This window comes from Schistocerca cancellata, chromosome 7, assembly GCF_023864275.1.
Source record: "Schistocerca cancellata isolate TAMUIC-IGC-003103 chromosome 7, iqSchCanc2.1, whole genome shotgun sequence".
Taxonomy (NCBI): Eukaryota; Metazoa; Arthropoda; class Insecta; order Orthoptera; family Acrididae; genus Schistocerca; species Schistocerca cancellata.
The window spans coordinates 541932029-541955767 of NC_064632.1; the positions used below are offsets into that span (position 1 = coordinate 541932029).

Below are 23739 nucleotides of genomic sequence, written 5' to 3' on the forward strand. Positions count from 1 at the left end.
TTTCGAAAGCTTCTATTCTCTTCTTGTCTAAACTATTTATCGTCCACGTTTCACTTCGATACATGGCTACACTCCATACAGATACTTTCAGAAACGACTTCCTGACATTTAAATCTATACTCGAAGTTAACAAATTTTTCTTCTTCAGAAACGCTTTCCTTGCCATTGCCAGTCTACATTTGATATCTTCTCTACTTCGACCATCGTCAGTTATTTTGCTCCCCAAATAGCAAAACTCCTTTACTACTTTAAGTGTCTCATTTCCAAATCTAATTCCCTCAGCATCACCCGACTTAATTCGACTCCTCACAAAAATCTTCGGTTCTCGAACTACTGCAATACAGCGAGCGCCAATACTGCCAGCTAAATAAAGGATTCTAACTACTGAAGGCACTAACTACTGATGGGCATAGTTAGCAAATGGAAGATTTTGATATAGAACAAACAATGTATTTACCTTAATAATGTTCAAAAGTCATCATATATATATACTCCTGGAAATTGAAATAAGAACGTGAATTCATTGTCCCAGGAAGGGGAAACTTTATTGACACATTCCTGGGGTCAGATACATCACATGATCACACTGACAGAACCACAGGCACATAGACACAGGCAACAGAGCATGCACAATGTCGGCACTAATACAGTGTATATCCACCTTTCGCAGCAATGCAGGCTGCTATTCTCCCATGGAGACGATCGTAGAGATGCTGGATGTAGTCCTGTGGAACGGCTTGCCATGCCATTTCCACCTGGCGCCTCAGTTGGACCAGCGTTCGTGCTGGACGTGCAGACCGCGTGAGACGACGCTTCATACAGTCCCAAACATGCTCAATGGGGGACAGATCCGGAGATCTTGCTGGCCAGGGTAGTTGACTTACACCTTCTAGAGCACGTTGGGTGGCACGGGATACATGCGGACGTGCATTGTCCTGTTGGAACAGCAAGTTCCCTTGCCGGTCTAGGAATGGTAGAACGATGGGTTCGATGACGGATTGGATGTACCGTGCACTATTCAGTGTCCCCTCGACGATCACCAGTGGTGTACGGCCAGTGTAGGAGATCGCTCCCCACACCATGATGCCGGGTGTTGGCCCTGTGTGCCTCGGTCGTATGCAGTCCTGATTGTGGCGCTGACCTGCACGGCGCCAAACACGCATACGACCATCATTGGCACCAAGGCAGAAGCGACTCTCATCGCTGAAGACGACACGTATCCATTCGTTCCTCCATTCACGCCTGTCGCGACACCACTGGAGGCGGGCTGCACGATGTTGGGGCGTGAGCGGAAGACGGCCTAAAGGTGTGCGGGACCGTAGCCCAGCTTCATGGAGACGGTTGCGAATGGTCCTCGCCGATACCCCAGGAGCAACAGTGTCCCTAATTTGCTGGGAAGGGGCGGTGCGGTCCCCTACGGCACTGCGTAGGATCCTACGGTCTTGGCGTGCATCCGTGCGTCGCTGCGGTCCGGTCCCAGGTCGACGGGCACGTGCACCTTCCGCCGACCACTGGCGACAACATCGATGTACTGTGGAGACCTCACGCCCCACGTGTTGAGCAATTCGGCGGTACGTCCACCCGGCCTCCCGCATGCCCACTATACGCCCTCGCTCAAAGTCCGTCAACTGCACATACGGTTCACGTCAACGCTGTCGCGGCATGCTACCAGTGTTAAAGACTGCGATGGAGCTCCGTATGCCACGTCAAACTGGCTGACACTGACGGCGGCGGTGCACAAATGCTGCGCAGCTAGCGGCATTCGACGGCCAACACCGCGGTTCCTGGTGTGTCCGCTGTGCCGTGCGTGTGATCATTGCTTGTACAGCCCTCTCGCAGTGTCCGGAGCAAGTATGGTGGGTCTGACACACCGGTGTCAATGTGTTCTTTTTTCCATTTCCAGGAGTGTATATATATATATATATATATATATATATATAGAAAAAGAAATTCATGGCGTAACTTCCGCTCCAGTAAAGGATCGGTGTAGAGCATCAAGGAATCAAGGCATGCTGGGGTCGGCACTTTGGTAATGGACGATGATGTTTGGTTTGTGGGACGCTCAACTGCGCTGTCATCTGCCCCCGTACAAAGTCCACACTTTCACGAATGATTATGATGACTCTACGCGTTTCAGCCTGGAACCGCGCGACCGCTACCGTCGCAGGTTCGAATCCTGCATGGGGCATGGATGTGTGTGATGTCCTTAGGTTAGTTAGGTTCTGAGGACAACACAGACACCCAGACCCCAGACAGAGAAAAATCCCCAATTCGGCCGGGAATCGAACCGGGGACCTGTGATCGAGAGGCATCTACACTAGCCACTAGAGCACAAGATACGGAGTTTGGGAATGGTTCAAATGGCTCTGAGCACTATGGGGCTTAACATCTGTGGTCATCAGTCCCCTAGAACTTAGAACTACTTAAACCTAACTAACCTAAGGACATCACACTGATGCATGCCCGAGGCAGGATTCGAACCTGCGACCATAGCGGTCTCGCGGTTCCAGACTGTAGCGCCTAGAACCGCACGGCCACTCCGGCCGGCGGTGGGGGTGGGGCGGGGATAAAATTTGTAGAGAAAGACAAAGACGTGAAAAGACTTTCACAGGCTAGAGAACTGCTTCAAGCCGGCCGGAGTGGCCGAGCGGTTCTAAGCGCTACAGTCTGGAACCGCGCGACCGCTACGGTCGCAGGTTCGAATCCTGCCTCGGGCATGCATGTGTGTGATGTCTACATCCATACTCCGCAAGCCACCTGACGGTATGTGGCGGAGGGTACCTTCAGTACCTCTATCGGTTCTCCCTTCTATTCCAGTCTCGTATTGTTCGTGGAAAGAAGGATTGTCGGTATGCCTCTGTGTGGGCTCTACTCCGTCTGCTTTTATCCTCATGGTCTCTTCGCGAGATATACGTAGGAGGCAGCAATATACTCCTTGACTCCTCGGTGAAGGTATGTTCTCGAAACTTCAAAAAAAGTCTGTACCGAGCTACTGAGCGTCTCTCTTGCAGTCTTCCACTGGAGTTTATCTATCATCTTCGTAACGTTTTCGCGATTACTAAATGATCCTGTAACGAAGCGTGCTGCTCTCCGTTGGATCTTCTCTATGTCTTGTATCAACCCTATCTGGTAGGGATCCCACACTGCTGAGCAGTATTCAAGCAGTGGGCGAACAAGCGTACTGTACCCTACTTCCTTTGTTTTCGGATTGCGTTTCCTTAGGATTCTTCCAATGAATCTCAGTCTGGCATCTGCTTTACCGACGATCAACATTATATGATCATTCCATTTTAAATCACTCCTAATGCGTACTCCCAGATAATTTATGGTATTAACTGCTTCCAGTTGCTGACCTGCTATTTTGTAGCTAAATGATGAAGGATCTATCTTTCTGTGTATTCGCAGCACATTACACTTGAGATTCAATTGCCATTCCCTGCACCATGCGTCAATTCGCTGCAGATCCTCCTGCATTTCAGTACAATTTTCCATTGTTGCAACCTCTCGATACACCACAGCATGATCTGCAAAAAGCCTCAGTGAACTTCCGATGTCATCCACCAGGTCATTTATGTATATTGTGAATAGCAACGGTCATATGACACTCCCCTGCGGCACACCTGAAATCACTCTTACTTCGGAAGACTTCTCTCCATTGAGAATAACATGCTGCGTCCTGTTATCTAGGAACTCCTCAATCCAATCACACAATTGGTCTGATAGTCCATATGCTCTTACTTTGTTCATTAAACGACTGTGGGGAACTGTATCGAACGCCTTGCGGAAGTCAAGAAACACGGCATCTACCTGTGAACCCGTGTCTATGGCGCTCTGAGTCTCGTGGACGAATAGCGCGAGCTGGGTTTCACATGACCGTCTTTTTCGAAACCCATGCTGATTCCTACAGAGTAGATTTCTAGTTAGGTTTAAGTAGTTCTAAGTTCAAGGAGACTGATTATCTCAGCAGTTAAGTCCCATAGTGCTCAGAGCCATTTGAACCATTTGAACTGCTTCAAACCAGCTCGCCCTATTTGCCCAAGAAATTCACAGTGCCGTAGACACTGGCGAGCAGATTGATGCCGTATTCCTGGACTTCAGGAAGGCATTTGATACGGTTCCGCACTTACGTTTAATGAAAAAAATACGAGCTTACGGAATATCGGACCAGGTTTGTGATTGGATTCAGGATTTCCTAGAAGAAAGAACACAACATGTCATTCTTAACGGTTCAAAATCTGCAGATGTAGAGGTAATTTCGGGAGTACCGCAAGGAAGCGTGATAGGACCTTTATTGTTTACAATATACATAAATGACTTAGTTGACAACATCGGTAGCTCCGTGAGGCTATTTGCAGATGACACGGTTGTCTACAAGAAAGTAGCAACATCAGAAGACTCGTACGTACTCCAGGAAGACCTGCAGAGGATTAATGCATGGTGCGACAGCTGGCAGCTTTCCCTAAACGTAGATAAATGTAATATAATGCGCATACATAGGGGCAGAAATCCATTCCAGTACGATTATGCCATAGGTGGTAAATCATTGGAAGCGGTAACGACCGTAAAATACTTAGGAGTTACTATCCGGAGCGATCTGAAGTGGAATGATCACATAAAACAAATAGTGGGAAAAGCAGGCGCCAGGTTGAGATTCATAGGAAGAATTCTAAGAAAATGTGACTCATCGACGAAAGAAGTAGCTTACAAAACGCTTGTTCGTCCGATTCTTGAGTATTGCTCATCAGTATGGGACCCTTACCAGGTTGGATTAATAGAAGAGATAGACATGATCCAGCGAAAAGCAGCGCGATTCGTCATGGGGACATTTAGTCAGCGCGAGAGCGTTACGGAGATGCTGAACAAGCTCCAGTGGCGGACACTTCAAGAAAGGCGTTACGCAATACGGAGAGGTTTATTATCGAAATTACGAGAGAGCACATTCCGGGAAGAGATGGGCAACATATTACTACCGCCCACATATATCTCGCGTAATGATCACAACGAAAAGATCCGAGAAATTAGAGCAAATACGGAGACTTACAAGCAGTCGTTCTTCCCACGCACAATTCGTGAATGGAACAGGGAAGGGGGGATCAGATAGTGGTACAATAAGTACCCTCCGCCACACACCGTAAGGTGGCTCGCGGAGTATAGATGTAGATGTAGATGTAGAACCAGTGTTCGGGCTTAAACAATAACAACAGCGCTTCACACCCGCTACTTTGTAGCGCGTTACCGTCCCGTGACGCAACATTTCGTCAGCGTCCAGTGAAAGTCGGCATTAAATGGGGAAAACAAAAATATGTCGAGGCTGGCTGACGTATAATTTGTCAGAAGTCTTCTTTAGGAAAACGGAACCGGGAAGCAAAAAGAAAGTAGCGGAGGACTGGTAGCGGGAAGGGAGGTGTCTGTGTGAGAGAGAGACGAGAGATTAATGCGATCAGGCGGCAGCGTGAGGTGGCGGGCCTCCGCTGGTCACCTGCTGGGGGCAGCGGCGGCGGCGGCGGCGGCGGCGGGAGCAGAGTGTCCCCCGGCAGCCAATGGGAGGCGGCGGCGGGTGGCGCGAGCCGCCGCGGGCCGGCTCTGCACACACAGCCCCGCAGTCTGGCCCGCGCGCTCCGCCACCGCGCACCTTCTCCCGCCACCTGCAGCTGCGCTGGCGCCGCCACCACCGCCGCTGCTGCACCTGCAGGCACGCGTCACGCCGCCAGCTGTGCTGTCTGCACCTGACGAGTCCGCTAGCGCTCTGCAACTGACGTGTCACGCCTCGGAAACGTCGCTCGAGGACTTTTGACAAGGGTACCGGTTTCTTTTATTCAGTCCAAATTCGCACATCGCGTTTCTTCGAATCCGCGTAGAACCAGTCGTGATAGATGCGACATTCTGGTACAGCTTTTGATAGTTCGGACATTTAGTATTTCGTGCCTTTTTTACAATTTTGCAGAGGCCTGTGCACTCCTTTCGCTCGAAGTAATGACGTAAAATGTGGCGATTTAGTTGAGGTAATTAACTATTAGACCAACTGACAGTGAAGTGCTTTCGTTATAAATATCTGCATCTGATCTGAAAGGAAACAACGGATAAGGACTGTCATAATGGAAGTTTCTGGGTAATTGAGAGTGAGGAAAGAGATCATATCAATAGTGGTATATAAACTGGCTTCAGTGAGGATTATTTGTATATCGTATATATTTAGTCTTACGTCGAACCTTTTCAGCATCTTGTCACAAGCCGACGTAAGTGGAAAAGACTGTGCTTACAGGTACTAGGTCGTTTAACACTCTTGTGTGTGTGCTTCATATAGCAGCTGGTGCATGAATTAGATACAATCACGCTGAGCGGATGAAAATTAGCGTCGCAATTTTATTATTGCCAATGATGTGTGGACACTTACTGAAGACGTAGTGGAAACTGCACCTGATCAGTGTGTAGCTAACAACTCAGGTCTCAATATCAGTCCCTGAGGAAAACCATATTTACATTCTAAGCCCGCTGCTGGACAGCTAGTGTCATACAACAAGAATTCCCAGTTGACTGGGGACACTGCAGAACTAGTGGAAGCAGCGTAACCGCAGCATTTAGTCAATAACTGAGGCCCCGGCATCAGTCCTGTGGAACACTATATTTGCTCTTTCTCAGCCTGTCATTACAAAACTGGTGTCATATATTGGCTGTTTTCAGTCGGTTGTGGACACTGACTGCAAAATTGGTGACATTATTGTGATACTAATCTTTAGTTTATCAGCTCTGGCCGTAGTGTCATTCCCGACATCGCAGTTGCCCTCCCACGTAGCCAGTATAAAATTGGTGTCGTGGCATCGATTGTTGTCAGTCCACTGTCGAGAGTAACTACACGACTGGCGATACTGCCGCATCACTAATCTTCAGTCAACAACTGAGGGCCCAACACTGATCCCTGTGGAACATCACAGTTATTCGGTCACTTGACGGCACCCGGCGTGGCCCGCCAGCGTCGACGTACAGACCAAGTGATAACCGTGTGATGCTCGTGTCCAGCACCGCCTGAAGCCATGACGCAGAGAGCATCATTGCTGGTGTTGACACCGCTGATGGTGGTGGTGGTGGTGGCGTTGTCCCTTGTGGTGCGACTGCCCGCCGCCCACGCACGCCAGCTGTCGCCCTTGGAGCGCTTCATGCACGCGCGCTTCCCGTCCACGACGGAGTCGCCTCTGCAGCGCGACTGGGTCGGTGACGATTACGATTCGGACAGCTTCGACGACGACGACATCGACGACTACCAGGACAGCACCAGCAGCACGGCGCCGCCGCCACCGTCGCCCCCCAGACAGCACGCTCCCTCGGTGAGTACAGCCGCTAAACACTGTAATTAGCGCCTCGTTCCGGGAGCGCCCGCTCCGCTATTTATTGGACACAGAGACGGTAAATCGCTTCTCCGTCTCTCCGTAAACACAGGGCGTGCCTTCACGACGAGAGGCGTCACGTAAAAACAGTTTACTTTGTGGCTACTGCCTGGGTGCGACCGATTACGCATTGTCCTGCAAAGGGACCGACGACGTATTTCAGACCATCCTGACTGAAGGCACATGCGGGCTGTCGCGTCTTACAGTGATAAAATGACGGACGTGGTGATTCTCTCACATTAAAGACAGCAGTCTTTTAGTCCAAGAGTATATGACATGTTAACTGTGCACCTGTGTATGTTTCTGACACGAGATCATCATCATCATCATTTAAGACTGATTATGCCTTTCAGCGTTTAGTCTGGGGCATAGTCCCCCTTATAAAATTCCTCCATGATCCCCTATTCAGTGCTAACATTGGTGCCTCTTCTGATGTCAAGCCTATTACTTCAAAATCATTCTTAACCGGATCCAGGTACCTTCTCCTTGGTATACCCCGACTCCTCCTACCCTCTACTGCTGAACCCATGAGTCTCTTGGGTAACCTTGCTTCTCCCATGCGTGTAACATGACCCCACCATCTAAGCCTGTTCGCCGTGACTGCTGCATCTATAGTTGCTTCCCAGTTTTTCTTTGATTTCCTCATTGTGGACACCCTCCTGCCATTGTTCCCATCCACTAGTACCTGCAATAATCCTAGCTACTTTCATAACCGTAACCTCAACCTTATTGACAATGTAACCTGTATCCACCCAGTTTTCGCTCCCATACAACAAAGTTGGTCGAAAGATTGAACGGTGCACAGGTAACTTAGTGTTGGGACTGACTTCCTTCTTGCAGAAGAGAGTAGATCGCAGCTGAGCGCTCACTGCATTAGCTTTGCTACACCTCGCTTCCAGTTCTTTCACTATGTTGCCATCCTGTGAGAATATTCATCCTAAGTACTTGAAACCGTCCACCTGTTCTAACTTTGTTCCTATTATTTGGCACTCAATCCGTTTATATCTCTTTCCCACTGACATCACTTTCGTTTTGGAGATGCTAATCTTCATACCATAGTACTTACATTTCTGATCTAGCTCTGAAATATTACTTTGCAAACTTTCAGTCGAATCTGCCATCACAACTAAGTCATCCACATATGCGAGACTGCTTATTTTGTGTTCACATATCTTAATCGCACCCAGCCAGTCTATTGTTTTCAACATATGATCCATAAATAATATGAACAACAGTGGAGACAGGTTGCAGCCTTGTCTTACCCCTGAAACTACTCTGAACCCATGAACTCAATTTACCGTCAACTCTAACTGCTGCCTGACTATCTATGTATAAAGACCTTTAATTGCTTGCAAAAGTTTGCCTCCTACTCCATAATCTCGTAGAACAGACAATAACTTCCTCCTAGGAACCCGGTCATATGCCTTTTCTAGATCTATAAAATATAGATACAATTCCCTGTTCCACTCGTAACACTTCTCCATTATTTGCCGTAAGCTAAAGATCTGGTCCTGATAACCTCTAAGAGGCCTAAACCCACACTGGTTTTCATCCAATTTGTCCTCAACTAATACTCGCGCTTTCCTTTCAACAATACCTGAGAAGATTTTACCCACAACGCTGATTAAAGAGATACATCTGTAGTTGTTACAACCTTTTCTGTTTCCATGTTTAAAGATTGGTGTGATTACTGCTTTCGTCCAGTCCGATGGAACCTGTCCCGAAACCCACGCGATTTCTATTATCCTGTGTAGCCATTTAAGGCCTGACATTCCACTGTATTTGATGAGTTCCGACTTGATTTCATCCACCCCAGCCGCTTTATTGACACGAGAATTAAAAAAAAAATCACTGTGGATCCAAAAACTAATGAAGTCATTTGTACTTTAAGAAGGATGTAGCTACATCGTAATGACGAAAATTTGATGACAAGTATTTCTCTTCATGAGAAAAACGACGTATTCCTCTCGGTATCGTGGGTAGCTTTGCCTCCCGCACACAGCGCGCCGCCCACGTCTCAGCTGAAGACGCAGCTCACAGACCTGCCGCGAGTCACGCCGGCTGCGGGGTCCACCGTTTTCCCATGGGTGTCGCTATGGACGCCGTGTTCGGTCCCACTCACTGCTTGCCAGTGTATCCGTCCGCGCATCTTCTTAACACGCTGCTTACTGAGTTCCGCTCTGAGATATCGAAAGACTTGCAGTGCGGTACAGTGACCTGCGCATGACGCCATTACTCTTCAGAGTGTGTTCAAAACTACGAGCGTCGGTCCGAAAGAATTTCCTCTTATTTTTGTTCACGAAATCTACAGGCGATACGTACACTTCTAGCCATTAAAACTGCTACATCACGAAGATAACGTGCTACAGACGCGAAATTTAACCGACAGGAAGAAGATGCTGCGGATATGCAAATGATTAGCTTTTCAGAGCATTCACACAAGGTTGGCGCCGGTGGCGACACCTATAACGAGCTGACATGAGGATAGCTTCCAACCGATTTCTCATACACAAACAGCAGTTGACCGGCGTTGCCTGGTGAAAAGTTGTTGTGATGCCTCGTGTAAGGAGGAGAAAAGTGTACCATAACGTTTCCGACTTTGATAAAGGTCGGATTGTAGCCTATCGCGATTGCGGTTTGTCGTATCGCGACATTGCTGCTGGTGTTGGTCGACATCCAATGACTGTTAGCAGAATATGGAATCGGTGGGTTCGGGAGGGTAATACGGAACGCCGAGCTGGATCCCAACGGCCTCGTATCACTAGCTGTCCAGATGACAGGCATCTTATCCGTATGGCTGTAACGGATCGTGCAGCCACGTCACGATCCCTGAGTCAGCAGAGGGGGACGTTTGCAAGACAACAACCACCTGCACGAACAGTTCGACCACGTTTGCAGCAGAATGGACTATCAGCTCTGAGACCATGGCTGCGGTTACCCTTGACGCTGCAGCACAGGCAGGAGCGCCTGCGATGGTGTCCTCAACGAGGAACCTGGGTGCACGAATGGCAAAAAGGCATTTTTTCGGATGACTTCAGATTCTGTTTACACTATCATGATTGTCGCATCCGCGTTTGGTGGCATCGCGGTGAACGCACATTGGAAGCCTGTATTCGTCATCGCCATACTGGCGTATCACCCGGCGTGATGGTATAGGGCGCCATTGGTTACACGTCTCGGTCACCTCTTGTTCGCTTTGACAGCACCTTGAACAGTGGACGTTTCATTTAAGATGTGTTACGCCCCGTGGGTCTACATTCGATCCCTGCGAAATCGTACTTTTCAGCAGGATAATGCACGACCGCATGTTGCAGGTCCTGTACGGGCCTTTCTGGATACAGAAAATGTTCGACTGCTGCCCTGGCCAGCACATTCTCCAGACCTCTCTCCAATTGAAAACGTCTGGTAAATGGTGACCGTGCAACTGGCTCGTCACAATGCGCCAGTCACTACTCTTGATGAACTGTGGTATCGTGTTGAAGCTGTATGGGCAGCTGTACCTGTACACGCCATCCAAGCTCTGTTTGACTCAATGCCCAAGCGTATCAAGGCCGTTATTACGGCCAGAGGTGGTTGTTCAGGGTACTGATTTCTCAGGATCTATGCACCCAAACTGCGTGAAAATGTAAACACATGTCAGTTCTAGTATAATATATTTGTCCACTGAATACTCGTTTATCATCTGCATTTCTTCGTGGTTTGGCAATTTTAATGGCCAGTAGTGTAAATCACAACAGCCCAGCTACATAGAACAATATTTCAGCTAAGGACTGTCGTTTTTACACATGTTCACCACCAAGCGTTATGCTCTTTTGCCAACGATGAACCAGAAACTGCAAGCCGCGCTTGTAAAAATCGGAAGCAGCTGCGGCTAAGCACTTCCTTACAGGTTTGACGACAGCAACCGAATGTTGAAAATATTCGCCACGTAGTCCATCTTTCAGAGGCCCAAGTAGATGGAAGTCTGAAAGCGCTAAATCGGGACTGTACAGTGGATGTGGCGAGACAGTTCAGTCGAATTTTGCATTGAGTTGCGTGGTCGTAAAACTGGTATCGGGCCTGGCGTTCTCATGTTGCAGGTAAAAGTTGGTCTTCTTCTTTGGCCTTACTCTGGAAATTCAGGCTTTCCGCTCAATCAGTGTCGTCTTGTAGCGTGCTGAATTGACAATTTACCTACGGTCCAGAACATCGGAATGAACCACACGCTGGCTCTCCCAGAAGACTGTGCACATCACTTTGCCTGAAAACGACTGTATCTTGAATTTCTTCTTTGACGGAGAAATCGCATGTCGCCATTCCAGGGATTGTCTTTTGGATTCCGGCGCATACTCGTGACGCCACGTCTCATCTCGGGTGACGATGCTCATTTTATGAGATTTTTGTTCTTTTGTGAGCATTTGTGGGACCCATCTCGCATAGATGTGTGTGTGGCGTATATGAGTATCTCAGTCATTTCGGTGTCTTATTGCTCTATACTATTTTTAGTTCCAAAAATCGAAAAGTTTACAGTAGCTAAATTTAGATTCTATCTTGGCGAAAGAATTTACGCTGACTCGATTATGGCTACTCAGTGAACGCTAAAGTACGCTGAAACATTTTTTGGATTGTGTATCACTCGGGCAGGAAAATAAATCTGCTCTGGCCTAGCACAGCTTAACGGAAAAGCACATGTTGGTTTTGAACAAACGTTAGTTATCCGCTCAGTCAATTGTTTCTGGGGCAGCTTATTAAGGAAACAGTCGAAATACGGGTGTCGACAAATTTTATTAATCGAGATAGGGGTTTTGCCCTTAGCGTAGCTGGAAAACAGTCCTTGAAGCAATAAGACATGAGAGGGTTGGATTGGGTTGTTTGGGGGAGGAGATCAAACAGCGAGGTCATCGGTCTCATCGGATTAGGGAAGGACGAGGAAGGACGTCGGCCGTGCCCTCTCAGAGGAACCATCCTGGCATTTGCCTAGAGCGATTTAGGGAAATCACGGAAAACCTAAATCAGGATGGCCGGACGCGGGATTGAACCGTCGACCTCCCGAATGCGAGTCCAGTGTAAGACATAAGACGCAGCATTCTGCATGGTAGCCGGCGGGCACGAGATGTCAGTCACGAAGCAGTTAGCGCGGACGATATTGAAACTGTTGTGGGACGGCCTTTGCGAGATTTAAATGCCCGGCGGTGAGGTCTGCCATATAAAAGGAGACTGTCGCACACCGCTAATTTACCAGAAGACAGAGAGAGAGAGAGGGAGAGAGAGAGAGAGAGAGAGAGAGAGGGAGAGAGTAGCCTCTCCTCTTGCGCCCACACTCCGATCTTAGGCGGCAAGAAACCATTGAAGAGTGTATTGAATTTTTTGGACTATTTTTCTAACAACAGATTCATCTCCGGACCAGTTTTCTTTTCCGTTATGATCCCATCTTTTAGTGTGCAATCGTGAAATAAAAAGTGCCTATTATGGTATTGATAAGAACAGACACAAGCTCTTTTCACAAAATTGGCCACCACTTCGCAGGGCTATGCCTTTTAACCGCGTAAGTAGAACGAATATATTTCTTCTTCGTAATGTTACGTGTACAAGGGTAGAAGAGATTATTATTGTAACAACAAATTTTTAAGCTTCTGTAGACACGCTTTGCATCTATCACTTTTTCGTGTACAACTTGTTACGGAATCAAGGATTAAAATCTGTTTTTCTTTCGCTTTTCATTTTTACATCAACCTATACACCCTTACCGTGTATAGCAGAGGATTATTCTGGCACCATTACCATCCCTCGCCCACTCCCACCTCTGATCCATTCGCGAATGGTGCGCGGGATGAAGTACAGTCGGTAAGCCCACACATGAACTCCAATTTCTGCGGTTTTTTCGTCGTGATTTTCGTCATGGTCATTTCGCGAGATGTGCATGAGAAGAAGTGCGTCTAATTTGTTACTCGACTGTTCTTGGAAAGTTCGCTCTCGGAATGTCAACGGTAAATCTCTTCGTGAGGCTATGGCCCCTGTCAAAGAGTAATAAGCAGCACCGAGGGACCAGTCGAACGAGTGGTTCGGTACGACACCTCTCGGTAGAATTATCACAGTGTCGTGCATTTAACCAGGCGACCCAGAGCGGTTGTGTTTCGGTCAGTGATCTCTGTACAACCTGGATGTAGAAGTCTGGTCTCTGAGTATAGAACCACAGTGTGTCCGCAGTTCCATGTGCTGTCCATCGTCCGCCGGGGTGGCCGAATGGTTCTAGGCGCTTCAGTCTGGAACCGCGCGACCGCTACGGTCGCAGGTTCGAATCCTGCCTCGGGCATGGATGTGTGTGATGTCCTTAGGTTAGTTAGGTTTAAGTAGTTCTAAGTTCTAGGGGACTGATGACCTCAGATGTTAAGTCCCATAGTGCTCAGAGCCATTTGAAACCATTTTTTTGCTATCCATCGTCCGTCATGTTATAGTTTGGCAAACAAATTTCTATCGGTTTGTACTTGACAATTGTAGACTGAGTTCTTGTTTTGAACTTTATGTCAACATGTGATGTAACAACTGATGTTGGAGCGGAATCGAAAAGTATTTTCTTTTCGTGTTCTACTGACATTTCCTAGCAGCCATGTTGCAGTTTGATAAGAAACGAAATGTCAGCATCTATGGTTGCTACGATCAGATAGCTGGAGTTCAACATCCAGGTAATATAGAGATCACTGGTTTCGGCACATATAGCGCTCAGCGCTTCGTTCCTTGACCGAACAAACGAAAGTCAACTAATGTTGTGATCCGTTTCGCACGCATACCCTCTCGGGGTTTCTCTTGTGAACAAACAGCTTAAGTCTCTAGAAGCCCTCTCTTGTGACGGGACAACACCCGGCTGACGCATTCCGCATTCCATGAAAGCGGCCACTGTGTTGCCTAATGGAGGCCGCTACTCCAGAGGCCGCTGAAAGCCCGCTGAAGTTCTCGTTGGCCTAGATCTGGAGAGCCGCACTTCGGGAAGCAGCACTTGGCGTCCTAGCCGTCGCTAGCATCTCGTTGCCAACACTTTCATCATATACGTAATTCGTTTGGGTCCCACTGGACCACACTATGTACACCACATGCTTTTTCAGACTGTTGTTTTAGCTTTCCTTTGAGGCCATTTACTGTCACTCTCTTAGAATCGGCGCTTTTCCGCTTATGTGGTTCTGGTCTACTTGAGTTTTCCTGCCAGGCCAACTGTACACTCGTGAATTTTCTGCTCGAAATTTTTTTCTGTGTGGTATAAGATGTGTAATAAATGGTGTCGTAGAAGCAGTTATGAATATTTTGGGCTACGACAGGAACGTCAACATGAAAGAAAAAGCTTCAAAATGGTTCAAATGGCTTTGAGCATTATGGGACATCTGAGGCCATCAGTCCCCTAGAACTTAGAACTACTTAAACCTAACTAACCTAAGGACATGACACGTATCCATGCCCGAGGCAGGATTCGAACCTGCGACCGTAGCGGTCGGCCGATAAAGCTTCCTATGCACGTATGCTCTATTCCGAATAGCATCCGAGGTGGAACAATTTTGTGATAAGGTATAGGAGTAGACATGAACTTTAAACCCCCCTCCCTCCCCCCCCCCCCTCTGTGATTTCTCCCCAGTACAATCGACCGGCCACCAACGTCGCCAGACTTTACGCCGTTAGATTTTTGTTTATGGGACTGGATGAAGTCTGATGCGTAGGAACGAAATCATATGCGAGGTGGTCTGTCTTGTCACGCCGGCCGGAGTGGCCGAGCGGTTCTAGGCGCTACAGTCTGGAACCGCGCGATCGCTACGGTCGCGGGTTCGAATCCTGCCTCGGGCATGGATGTGTGTGATGTTCTTAGGATAGTTAGGTTTAAGTAGTTCTAGGGGACTGATGACCTCAGATGTTAAGTCCCATAGTGCTCAGAGCCATTTGAACCATTTTTTTGTCTTGTCACGTCGTGGCCGCTGCTGCCCTCATTAAGGAACACAAAGAGTGCACAAATGCACTGACTTAGACGGTGGTATATTCGAACATCTATTGTGAACTTTTTACAACAGCTGTAACGTGACGTGTGCGGTAATGCTTATAGGTTAATGTCTTACGAATATCTGTTTCTCAACTGACAATTTATAAAACCAAAGTTGTAATGTTTACTAACTGTTGTACATGAGTGCATGTGTAAACCTAGCAACGTATTGAATAATACAGGAAGTAAATAACAATGTAAATTAAATGTGTTCTATCTCGGAAACAATTCGGAATAGGACATATGTCCATAAGAAGACTTCTTTGCTTCAAATGACCGTTTGTATCATTGACCATCCCTTCTCGTCACCCTGTATGTATGTAGTGGCCTACATTGATTCTGCCTGTGATTTTGTGATAAGGTATAGGAGTAGACATGAACTTTAAACCCCCCTCCCTCCCCCCCCCCCCTCTGTGATTTCTCCCCAGTACAATCGACCGGTATCCACTTTCTTCTGTCCTGTGTTTCTTTCTTAACCTAGTGACAATGTCAATCGTTTTTAATGCCATTTAGCGTCCCAGGTCTTCTTCGACGTCTCTCGTTCCTTCAGTTACTTTTAGTTACAGACAATTTCTTTGCAGCATGAAACGTCCTTGGGCATTAAAGCTGTGTGCAAGATTGGCAGTCGAACCCTGGACCTCTGCCTCCCGTGAGCAGGTGGTCTACCAACTAAACCACTCAAGCACGGCTTACGTCCAAGTTTGGGTGTGGCGATCGTGTTCGGGATCCTTCGTGGGCCTCAACATTTCTCGGATCCTGTTACCTACCAATCACATGCGAGAGTATTACAAGCAATAGCCCACAGTGCAGCCATCTACCCATAGCAATTTCTTACTTCAAATCGTCCAGTAGCATCTCAGAATGTGGCATTGGTAGGCATCTAACAAACAAAACAGACAGTATATAAGGAGAAGCCGTAACGAGAATTCGTCAGTTAGTCACCCCGAATCGGACGGCTGTAACGTCTGTAGAAACATCAACATTTTAGAAGTTTTAGTGTTTTATAATTACGCTACTTATTACCCAAATGATTTTATTCAAACCGATACAAGCCGTGAAAGACATAAGTTAAAACTGATTAATTTCCGTGACATCTTCAGATTCATGCAGGTGGGGTTGGCAGGTTTTGGTCGTTAGAGGGAATCTTCAGACCTGCACTGATCTGTTAGAGTGCAACACGACGTAAATGTAGCTTTGACCGGCTTCCTTAACCATTAAAACAGAGAGCTATGGTTTGTTTACTTAACTTTCGATTAATGTCAGAAGTATATACCTTTCTCTGGAGCTTATAAGAAATGGGCCACCTATTATTATGAGCAAGGATGCTGTTATAATTCGTTATCTACATAATTCGTCCAGGAACAAAATCGTTTCCACGATCGCTGCGCTAGCTTGTTCCGTATCTGCTGAGGTTCTGCCTCGTAGTTATTAGTTTCGGGAGCACAACCTTGTAGAAAATGGTTCCTTCGTCGATTTACCTTGTCAGTCAATAAAAGCCGAGAGAGCAGTAAACGTCACAATTATGGCTGCCTTTAGGTCTCTGCGTGACAGCTAGCTATTGTTCCGAAAGCTAATATGCTATAAATCTTACGCGACTGTCACTGACGTTCGTTGCGTAAGATGTCACTCCTTACCTTCTGCTGACACCTTTGCATAGGAAATGTCTATATCTCGCTCGGCAAGAATCTAAGATAACAACAAAAAATTACTCCAGTCGGGAGTGAAAGTCGCGGGTCGTGTTTCCCGACTGAGCTTGAAGGCAAAGGTTCTTCCGCATTAGAGGGCAAATCATTCATTATACGAGGAAGGAGACCCCTGTAGCGGTGGATAGATCGTGCGACTTAGGTTCGTGACTGGTTTGTCCGTTCAAAGCGCGCGGACGTCGAATAATCACACATCTGTGTCTTGAGAAGAATTCTGTGCTCGTATCGGAAAGAGCAAATACTGTAAATTGTAGATACGTTTCTGCAAAGATAACAGTAATACTAGGTGACGTCGCCGGCCGCGGTGGTCTCGCGGTTCTAGGCGCTCAGTCCGGAACCGTGCGACTGCTACGATCGCAGGTTCGAATCCTGCCTCGGGCATGGATGTGTGTGATGTCCTTAGGTTAGTTAGGTTTAAATAGTTCTAAGTTCTAGGGGACTGATGACCTAAGATGTTAAGTCCCATAGTGCTCAGAACCATTTGAACCATTTGAACTAGGTGACGTCATTAAGTTTTAATTATCATCTCGACAGAGGTGTGACCATGCCACTTTGTTCATTCTTCAGTGCGACGTATTTTTTCCAACTATGGCTTACTTAGCGGGTACCTTGTTCTAGACGTCTAGATTTTCATAGTTCAAGAAACTTTCCAGTTCCAAAACCACCTCAACTCGTTCTGAAAGTGTGTCCGACGCAATGTATATTCATCCTATGGAGGACGTGCTATGTCAGAAGAAAACGTGGAGAGGGAGGGGGGGGGGGGGGCAAGTAGCATGTGCCACTGTGTCCTATGCAGAATCATGTGGAGGATGAGGGGTTGTTGTGGAGCAATAACGCCTCCAAGTCTACATCCATACGCCGCAAGTCATTTTACGGTGTGTGTTTGAGGATACTTTGTGTAGCTGTGTCATTTCTCCAATTTCCTGATCCAGTTGCGAATGGTTCGCGGGAAAAACTGTTACTGGCAAAGCCGCGCGGGGTAGCCGTGCGGTCTTAGGCGTCTTGTCACGGTTGCGTGGCTGCCCCCGTCGGAGGTTCGAGTCCTCCCTCGGGCACGGGTGTGTGTGTTGTCCTTAGCATAAGTTAGATGAAGTAGTGCGTAAGCCTAGGGATCGATGACCTCAGCAGTTTAGTCCCATAGTTCTTATCACAAATTTCCAAAAAAAATTTGTTTCCGGTGAGCACCTGTGTGGGCTCGAATCTCACTAATATTATCTTCCTGCTTTTTTTTCTCGTGATGTACGTAGGATGATGCATTGTACTGGCTGACTTTTCCAGGGACGTACGCAAAACGCCTCCCCTCCAGCTTCCCCCCTGGAGCCTGAACATCTCCGTGACGCTTTCACACTAACTAAATGAACCTGAAACAAAACGTGCTGCTCTCCTTTGGATCTTCTCTGTTTACTCTATCCATCCATTCTGGTACAGATCCCAGACTGACGAGCAATATTGAAGTATTGGTCGAACGATTGTATGCTACTTCCTTTATTAATGGACTACATCCGCCTCTGCGATAACTGGTGACTAAAATCACTTGCCACAGCGAAGCGGAATTCGTCGGAGAACACCACTCTGGACCACTGTTGCTGATCACCACCCAACATTCTACCTACACCAGCTAATTCTTTCTCGACGATGGCGTTTTTGAAGCGGGACGCATTTAACAGTCTTCCGATCACACAAAGCCAACGTGATTTAATTACCGCGAAATGGATCTGGCAGAGACACTTGTATTAGTATCGATTACAAGGCTTGCAGCGATCTGCCCAGGAGTGAGATGTCTGTTCTTTTTCTCCACTACGGCTTACGTATCGATCCTCTCAGGGTGTGCTGGTCGGTCTACGGCCACCAGCAAGCTTTCGCATAGCATTTGCAATTTCAGCGGCCTTTTTTTTTTTTTTTTATCGCGAGGTGACACTTTTGTACACATCAGTTATGTGGCCACAATAGTGACATTTCGACCGGATTCGAGCTAACTGCTCTTCCACGATCGTAATCACTCAGACAACGTCTTGCAGACATGTTGCTGTACCACAAGGAATGTCGCACTAATCTGTTCCACAACAACTTTGCGTCAAACACCGTACTGCACGAACTGCCGAATACGTACAAAAGACCGATTTCCTTTCCTATCCTCCCCTATCTTATTTATATAAATGATATACCTTCTAATATTACAGGTGATTCAAAAATATTTCTGTTTGCTGATGACACCAGCTTGGTAGTGAAGGATCTTGTGTGTAATATTGAAACAGTATCAAATAATGTAGTTCATGAAATAAGTTCGTGGCTTGTGGAAAATAATTTGATGTTAAATCACAGAAAAACTCAGTTTTTACAGTTTCTAACTCACAATTCAACAAGAACCGATATTTTGATCAGACAGAATGGGCATATTATAAGCGAGACGGAACAGTTCAAGTTCCTAGGCGTTCGGATAGATAGTAAGCTGTTGTGGAAAGCCCATGTCCAGGATCTTGTTCAGAAACTAAATGCTGCTTTATTTGCCATTAGAACAGTATCTGAAATAAGTGACACTTCAACACGAAAAGTAGTCTACTTCGCATATTTTCATACGCTTATGTCGTATGGTATTATTTTTTGGGGTAGTTCTTCTGATTCAAAAAGGGTATTTTTTGGCTCAAAAACGGACTGTTCGAGCTATATGTGGTGTAAGTTCGAGAACGTCTTGTCGACCCCTATTCAATAGTCTGGGAATTCTGACAATGCCTTCACAGTATTTATTTTCTTTAATGTCGTTTGTTGTTTGCAATATTAGCCTATTTCCAAGAGTTAGCAGCTTTCACTCAGTTGATACTAGGCAGAAATCCAATCTTCATGTGGAATGCACTTCCTTGACTCTTGTGCAGAAAGGAGTGCAGTATTCTGCTGCATCCATTTTCAATAAGCTACCACAAGAACTCAAAAATCTTAGCAGTAGCCCAAACTCTTTTAAGTCTAAACTGAAGAGTTTCCCCATGGCTCACTCCTTCTATTCTGTCGAGGAGCTCCTGGAAGATCTAAAAAATTAAGCAAATTCCAGTGTTACATTGTTGATTTTCTTTATTTAAACTTACTTGTCACCTGAATATGCTTTTTATATTTTATTTTATCTGTTTCTAATATCGTGTAATAATTTCATGTATTGACTTGTTCCATGACCATGGAGACTTCTCCTTAATTTGGTCCCACGGAACAATAAATAAATAAATAAATAAATCCGACAGGGCCGATGACCTCGCTGTTTAGCCGGCCGGTGTGGCCGTGCGGTTCTAGGCGCTTCAATCTGGAACCGCGTGACCGTTACGGTCGCAGGTTCTAGGCGCTTCAATCTGGAACCGCGTGACCGCTACGGTCGCAGGTTCGAATCCTGCCTCGGGCATGGATGTGTATGATGTCTTTAGGTTAGTTAGGTTTAAGTAGTTCTAAGTTCTAGGGGACTGATGACCACAGATAAGTCCCATAATGCTTAGAGCCAACCTCGCTGTTTGGTCCCCTCCTCCAATTCAACCAACCAACCAATAAATGTTGTAAAGATCTTCCAGTTGAACTGACACAGACAAATTTCTAAAAATCGTATCAAGTGAAGAGTTATTGACAAATGCTTGTAAAATTAATCTTTCTCAAACCGTTTGGAGTATTTTCCTCTAATTTTAATATAATGTTCCATGTTTCATAGGCTGCAAAGGTTTAGCATAAGTAAAACATATTCTGTTCGTAAAATCGATTTATTATTCGCTGCCAGTATGAATAATCTCTTCGTCATCGCCACAGTCTAAATGAAATGATCCTATGGAATTATTCACCGGGAGACACCGTCTGGAACCGCACGCCCGCCTGCTGTAGACCGTTCTGTTTGACGCCACCTTGACTACTTTCGCGTCTTCGTAATGAAGACGAGATGAAATGTCTAGGACAATGCGAACACCCAGTCTCAGAGTGAAGAAAATTTCGAACTCGGCCCTGAATCGAACGTCGGAACCAACAATCTACAGACCACTAGACCGCAAGTTGAGGTCACTTCCGAAATTAGTAATTGTTTCATCATTTATGCTGGCTTTATGCCGGTAGCTACACAGAAATAGTATTCACTCCAGTCATTTCGAAATGTAGTTTCAAAATTTGAAACAATTCGGAAGAGTGAGGATATATATTTTTTTGTTTGTTACCGTAAAACTTAATTTCCAATTAGATAGGTTCGTGGCATTATACGAGGGCTATCCACAAAGTAAATTACGTTTTGGAATTAAAAATAAATAAAGTATAGGATTTTTTTTATTATATACAGATGAAAGCCACACTTAAATACTACTTTCCTACATAGTTGCCATTTAAATTAAGGCACTTATCGTAGCGATGGACGAGCTTGGAAATTCCTTCGTCGTAAAATTCGGCCGCCTGCGCCTTCAACCACGTGGTTACCTCTTCTTTTGGGACAGAAAAGGTGTGATTTTTGTGGATTTCCTGGAAAGAGGCGCTACAATAAACTCTCAAAGGTATTGCCAAACTCTGCACAACCCCAGAAGAGCAATGCAAAACAAGCGCAGGGGAAAGTTGGGCTCAAAGACCTTGCTGATTCACGACAACGCCCGGGCCCACACGGCAAATGCCACTCGTGAAGTTCTCGAATCTTTTAAGTGGGAGTTGTTTCCTCATCCGCCGTACAGTCCCGACCTGGCACCGAGCGACTTCCACTTATTCCCAGCAATGAAGAAGTGGTTGGCTATGCAGCGTTTTGATGACGACGCGGAGCTTCAAGAAGAGGTAAACACGTAGTTGAAGGCGCAGGCGGCAGAATTTTACGACGAAGGAATTTCCAAGCTCGTCCATCGCTACGATAAGTGCCTTAATTTAAACAGCAACTATGTAGAAAAGTAGTATTTAAGTTTGGCTTTCATCTGTATATAATAAAAAAAAATTCCAATACTTTATTTATTTTTAATTCCAAAACGTAATGTACTTTGTGGATAGCCCTCGTAATATCCGATGCAGGCTTACACAAAGGTCTAGAACAGTAATCGCACTAAAGTAAATAATGCTACCCATATGTAAAATTAAAAATCGCCATTCCAGGAAACGCCTGCTTCCTGTCAAATTTCAAGCCAGACACTCCGTCTTCTTCAAGCCAGACTATACCTTGTTTGTATAAGATGCAAATCAGACTCTGTATTCTACGTTATTTTGTTTATGTTTCTTTCCTTCTGTCAGTGATGTATCTGACGAATGAGGGGAACCAGCGCAACGGGTTCCTCTGCCTTATCACCGGCAGCTGATTGGAGAAAAGGGGAGAAAATGCCGTATGAAAATAGGGGGAGAGGAAATAGAGCAAGTGAATAACTTCAATTACTTGGGAAGTGTAACAAAGGATGATATGTATTGCTCAACAGAATTTAGGAAAAGAATTGCAAAGGCAAAAGAAGGATTCAAGAGGAAACAGAAATTTCTTTGTGGACCACTAAACAAATATCTGAGGAAAAGACTTGTGGTTCATGGTGTGGGTTCCTGTAGTCATGTCCTAGTTCATGAACCACGGGCAACGTATGAGTGGCCAAGTAAGTGGTCCCGACAGTCGGGATACCAGTTACTTTGGAATAAGGCTGGGCATCTCGGACATATTCTGAGTCGTGGTCACCTTTGTGCTCATACGGCAAAGACTACCAAATCCACCGGTTAGTCCCTCAGCCGTTAGGGGTAAAACCCAATGGGACTCGGGGCAAGTAAGGCTAGCAACCTGCTTCCCTGGTACTTTAAATATGATGCTGGCAACAATCAGAGCAAAATGCCTCGGACCTTTGGAGGTGACGGAGTCCCACCTCTAACTGACAAACCAGGGACTCCTAAGATACGACTTGGCAAACAAATGGTAATGCGATGGGGAGCTATTAATATCAATGGGGGCTACTCTGGGAAGAAGGTAGAGCTGGCAGAGGCTGCAAGTAAGATGGGGCTGGACGTTTTAGCTGTTAGTGACATTCGGGTAAGGGGTGAGAAAGAAGAGGAAGTGGGAGAATACAAGGTCTACCTGTCAGGAGTCAAAGCAGGAATAGCACAATGGGGAGTAGGGCTTTACATCAGGAAAGAAATGGAACCCAGCGTAGTTGCAATAAGGTATGTAAACGAACGACTGATGTGGATAGATTTGACAGTGTCTAGCAAGAAAATTAGGATTGTGTCAGTATATTCGCATTGTGAAGGGACAGATCAAGATAAGATGGATAGTTTTTATGAGGCACTCAGTGATGTAGTTGTTAGAGTAAAGGACAAGGACAGTGTTGTGCTCATGGGTGATTTTAACGCCAGGATTGGAAATCGAACAAAAGGGTATGAAAAGGTTATGGGTAAATTTGGAGAGGATATGGAGGCCAACAGGAACGGGAAACAACTCTCTTGGATTTCTGTGCCAGTATGGGCTTAGTAATCACAAACTCCTTTTTTAAACATAAGAACATTCACCGGTATACTTGGGAAGGCAGGGGAACCAGATCTGTCATTGACTATATAATAACAGATCAGGAATTCAGGAAGGCTGTGAGGGACACACGTGTATTCAGGGGATTCTTTGATGACACTGATCATTATTTAATCTGCAGTGAAATTGGGATTGTGAGGCCGAAAGTGCAGCAGGTCAGGTCCATATGTAGGAGGATAAGAGTGGAGA

The 23739-nt window shown here is 46.3% G+C and overlaps 1 protein-coding gene across 1 annotated transcript in view; it reads left to right on the forward strand.

Annotated features, from left to right (window-relative positions):
• Nucleotides 1-5628: 5628 nt before the first annotated feature.
• Nucleotides 5629-23739, forward strand: part of LOC126092515 (uncharacterized) — a 698582-nt gene continuing 680471 nt past the window's right edge. The window contains exon 1 of the mRNA XM_049908142.1: nt 5629-7322. Within this exon, the coding sequence (XP_049764099.1) occupies nt 7032-7322 (291 nt within the window). The 5' untranslated portion in view covers nt 5629-7031. The remainder of the gene's footprint in view (nt 7323-23739) is intronic.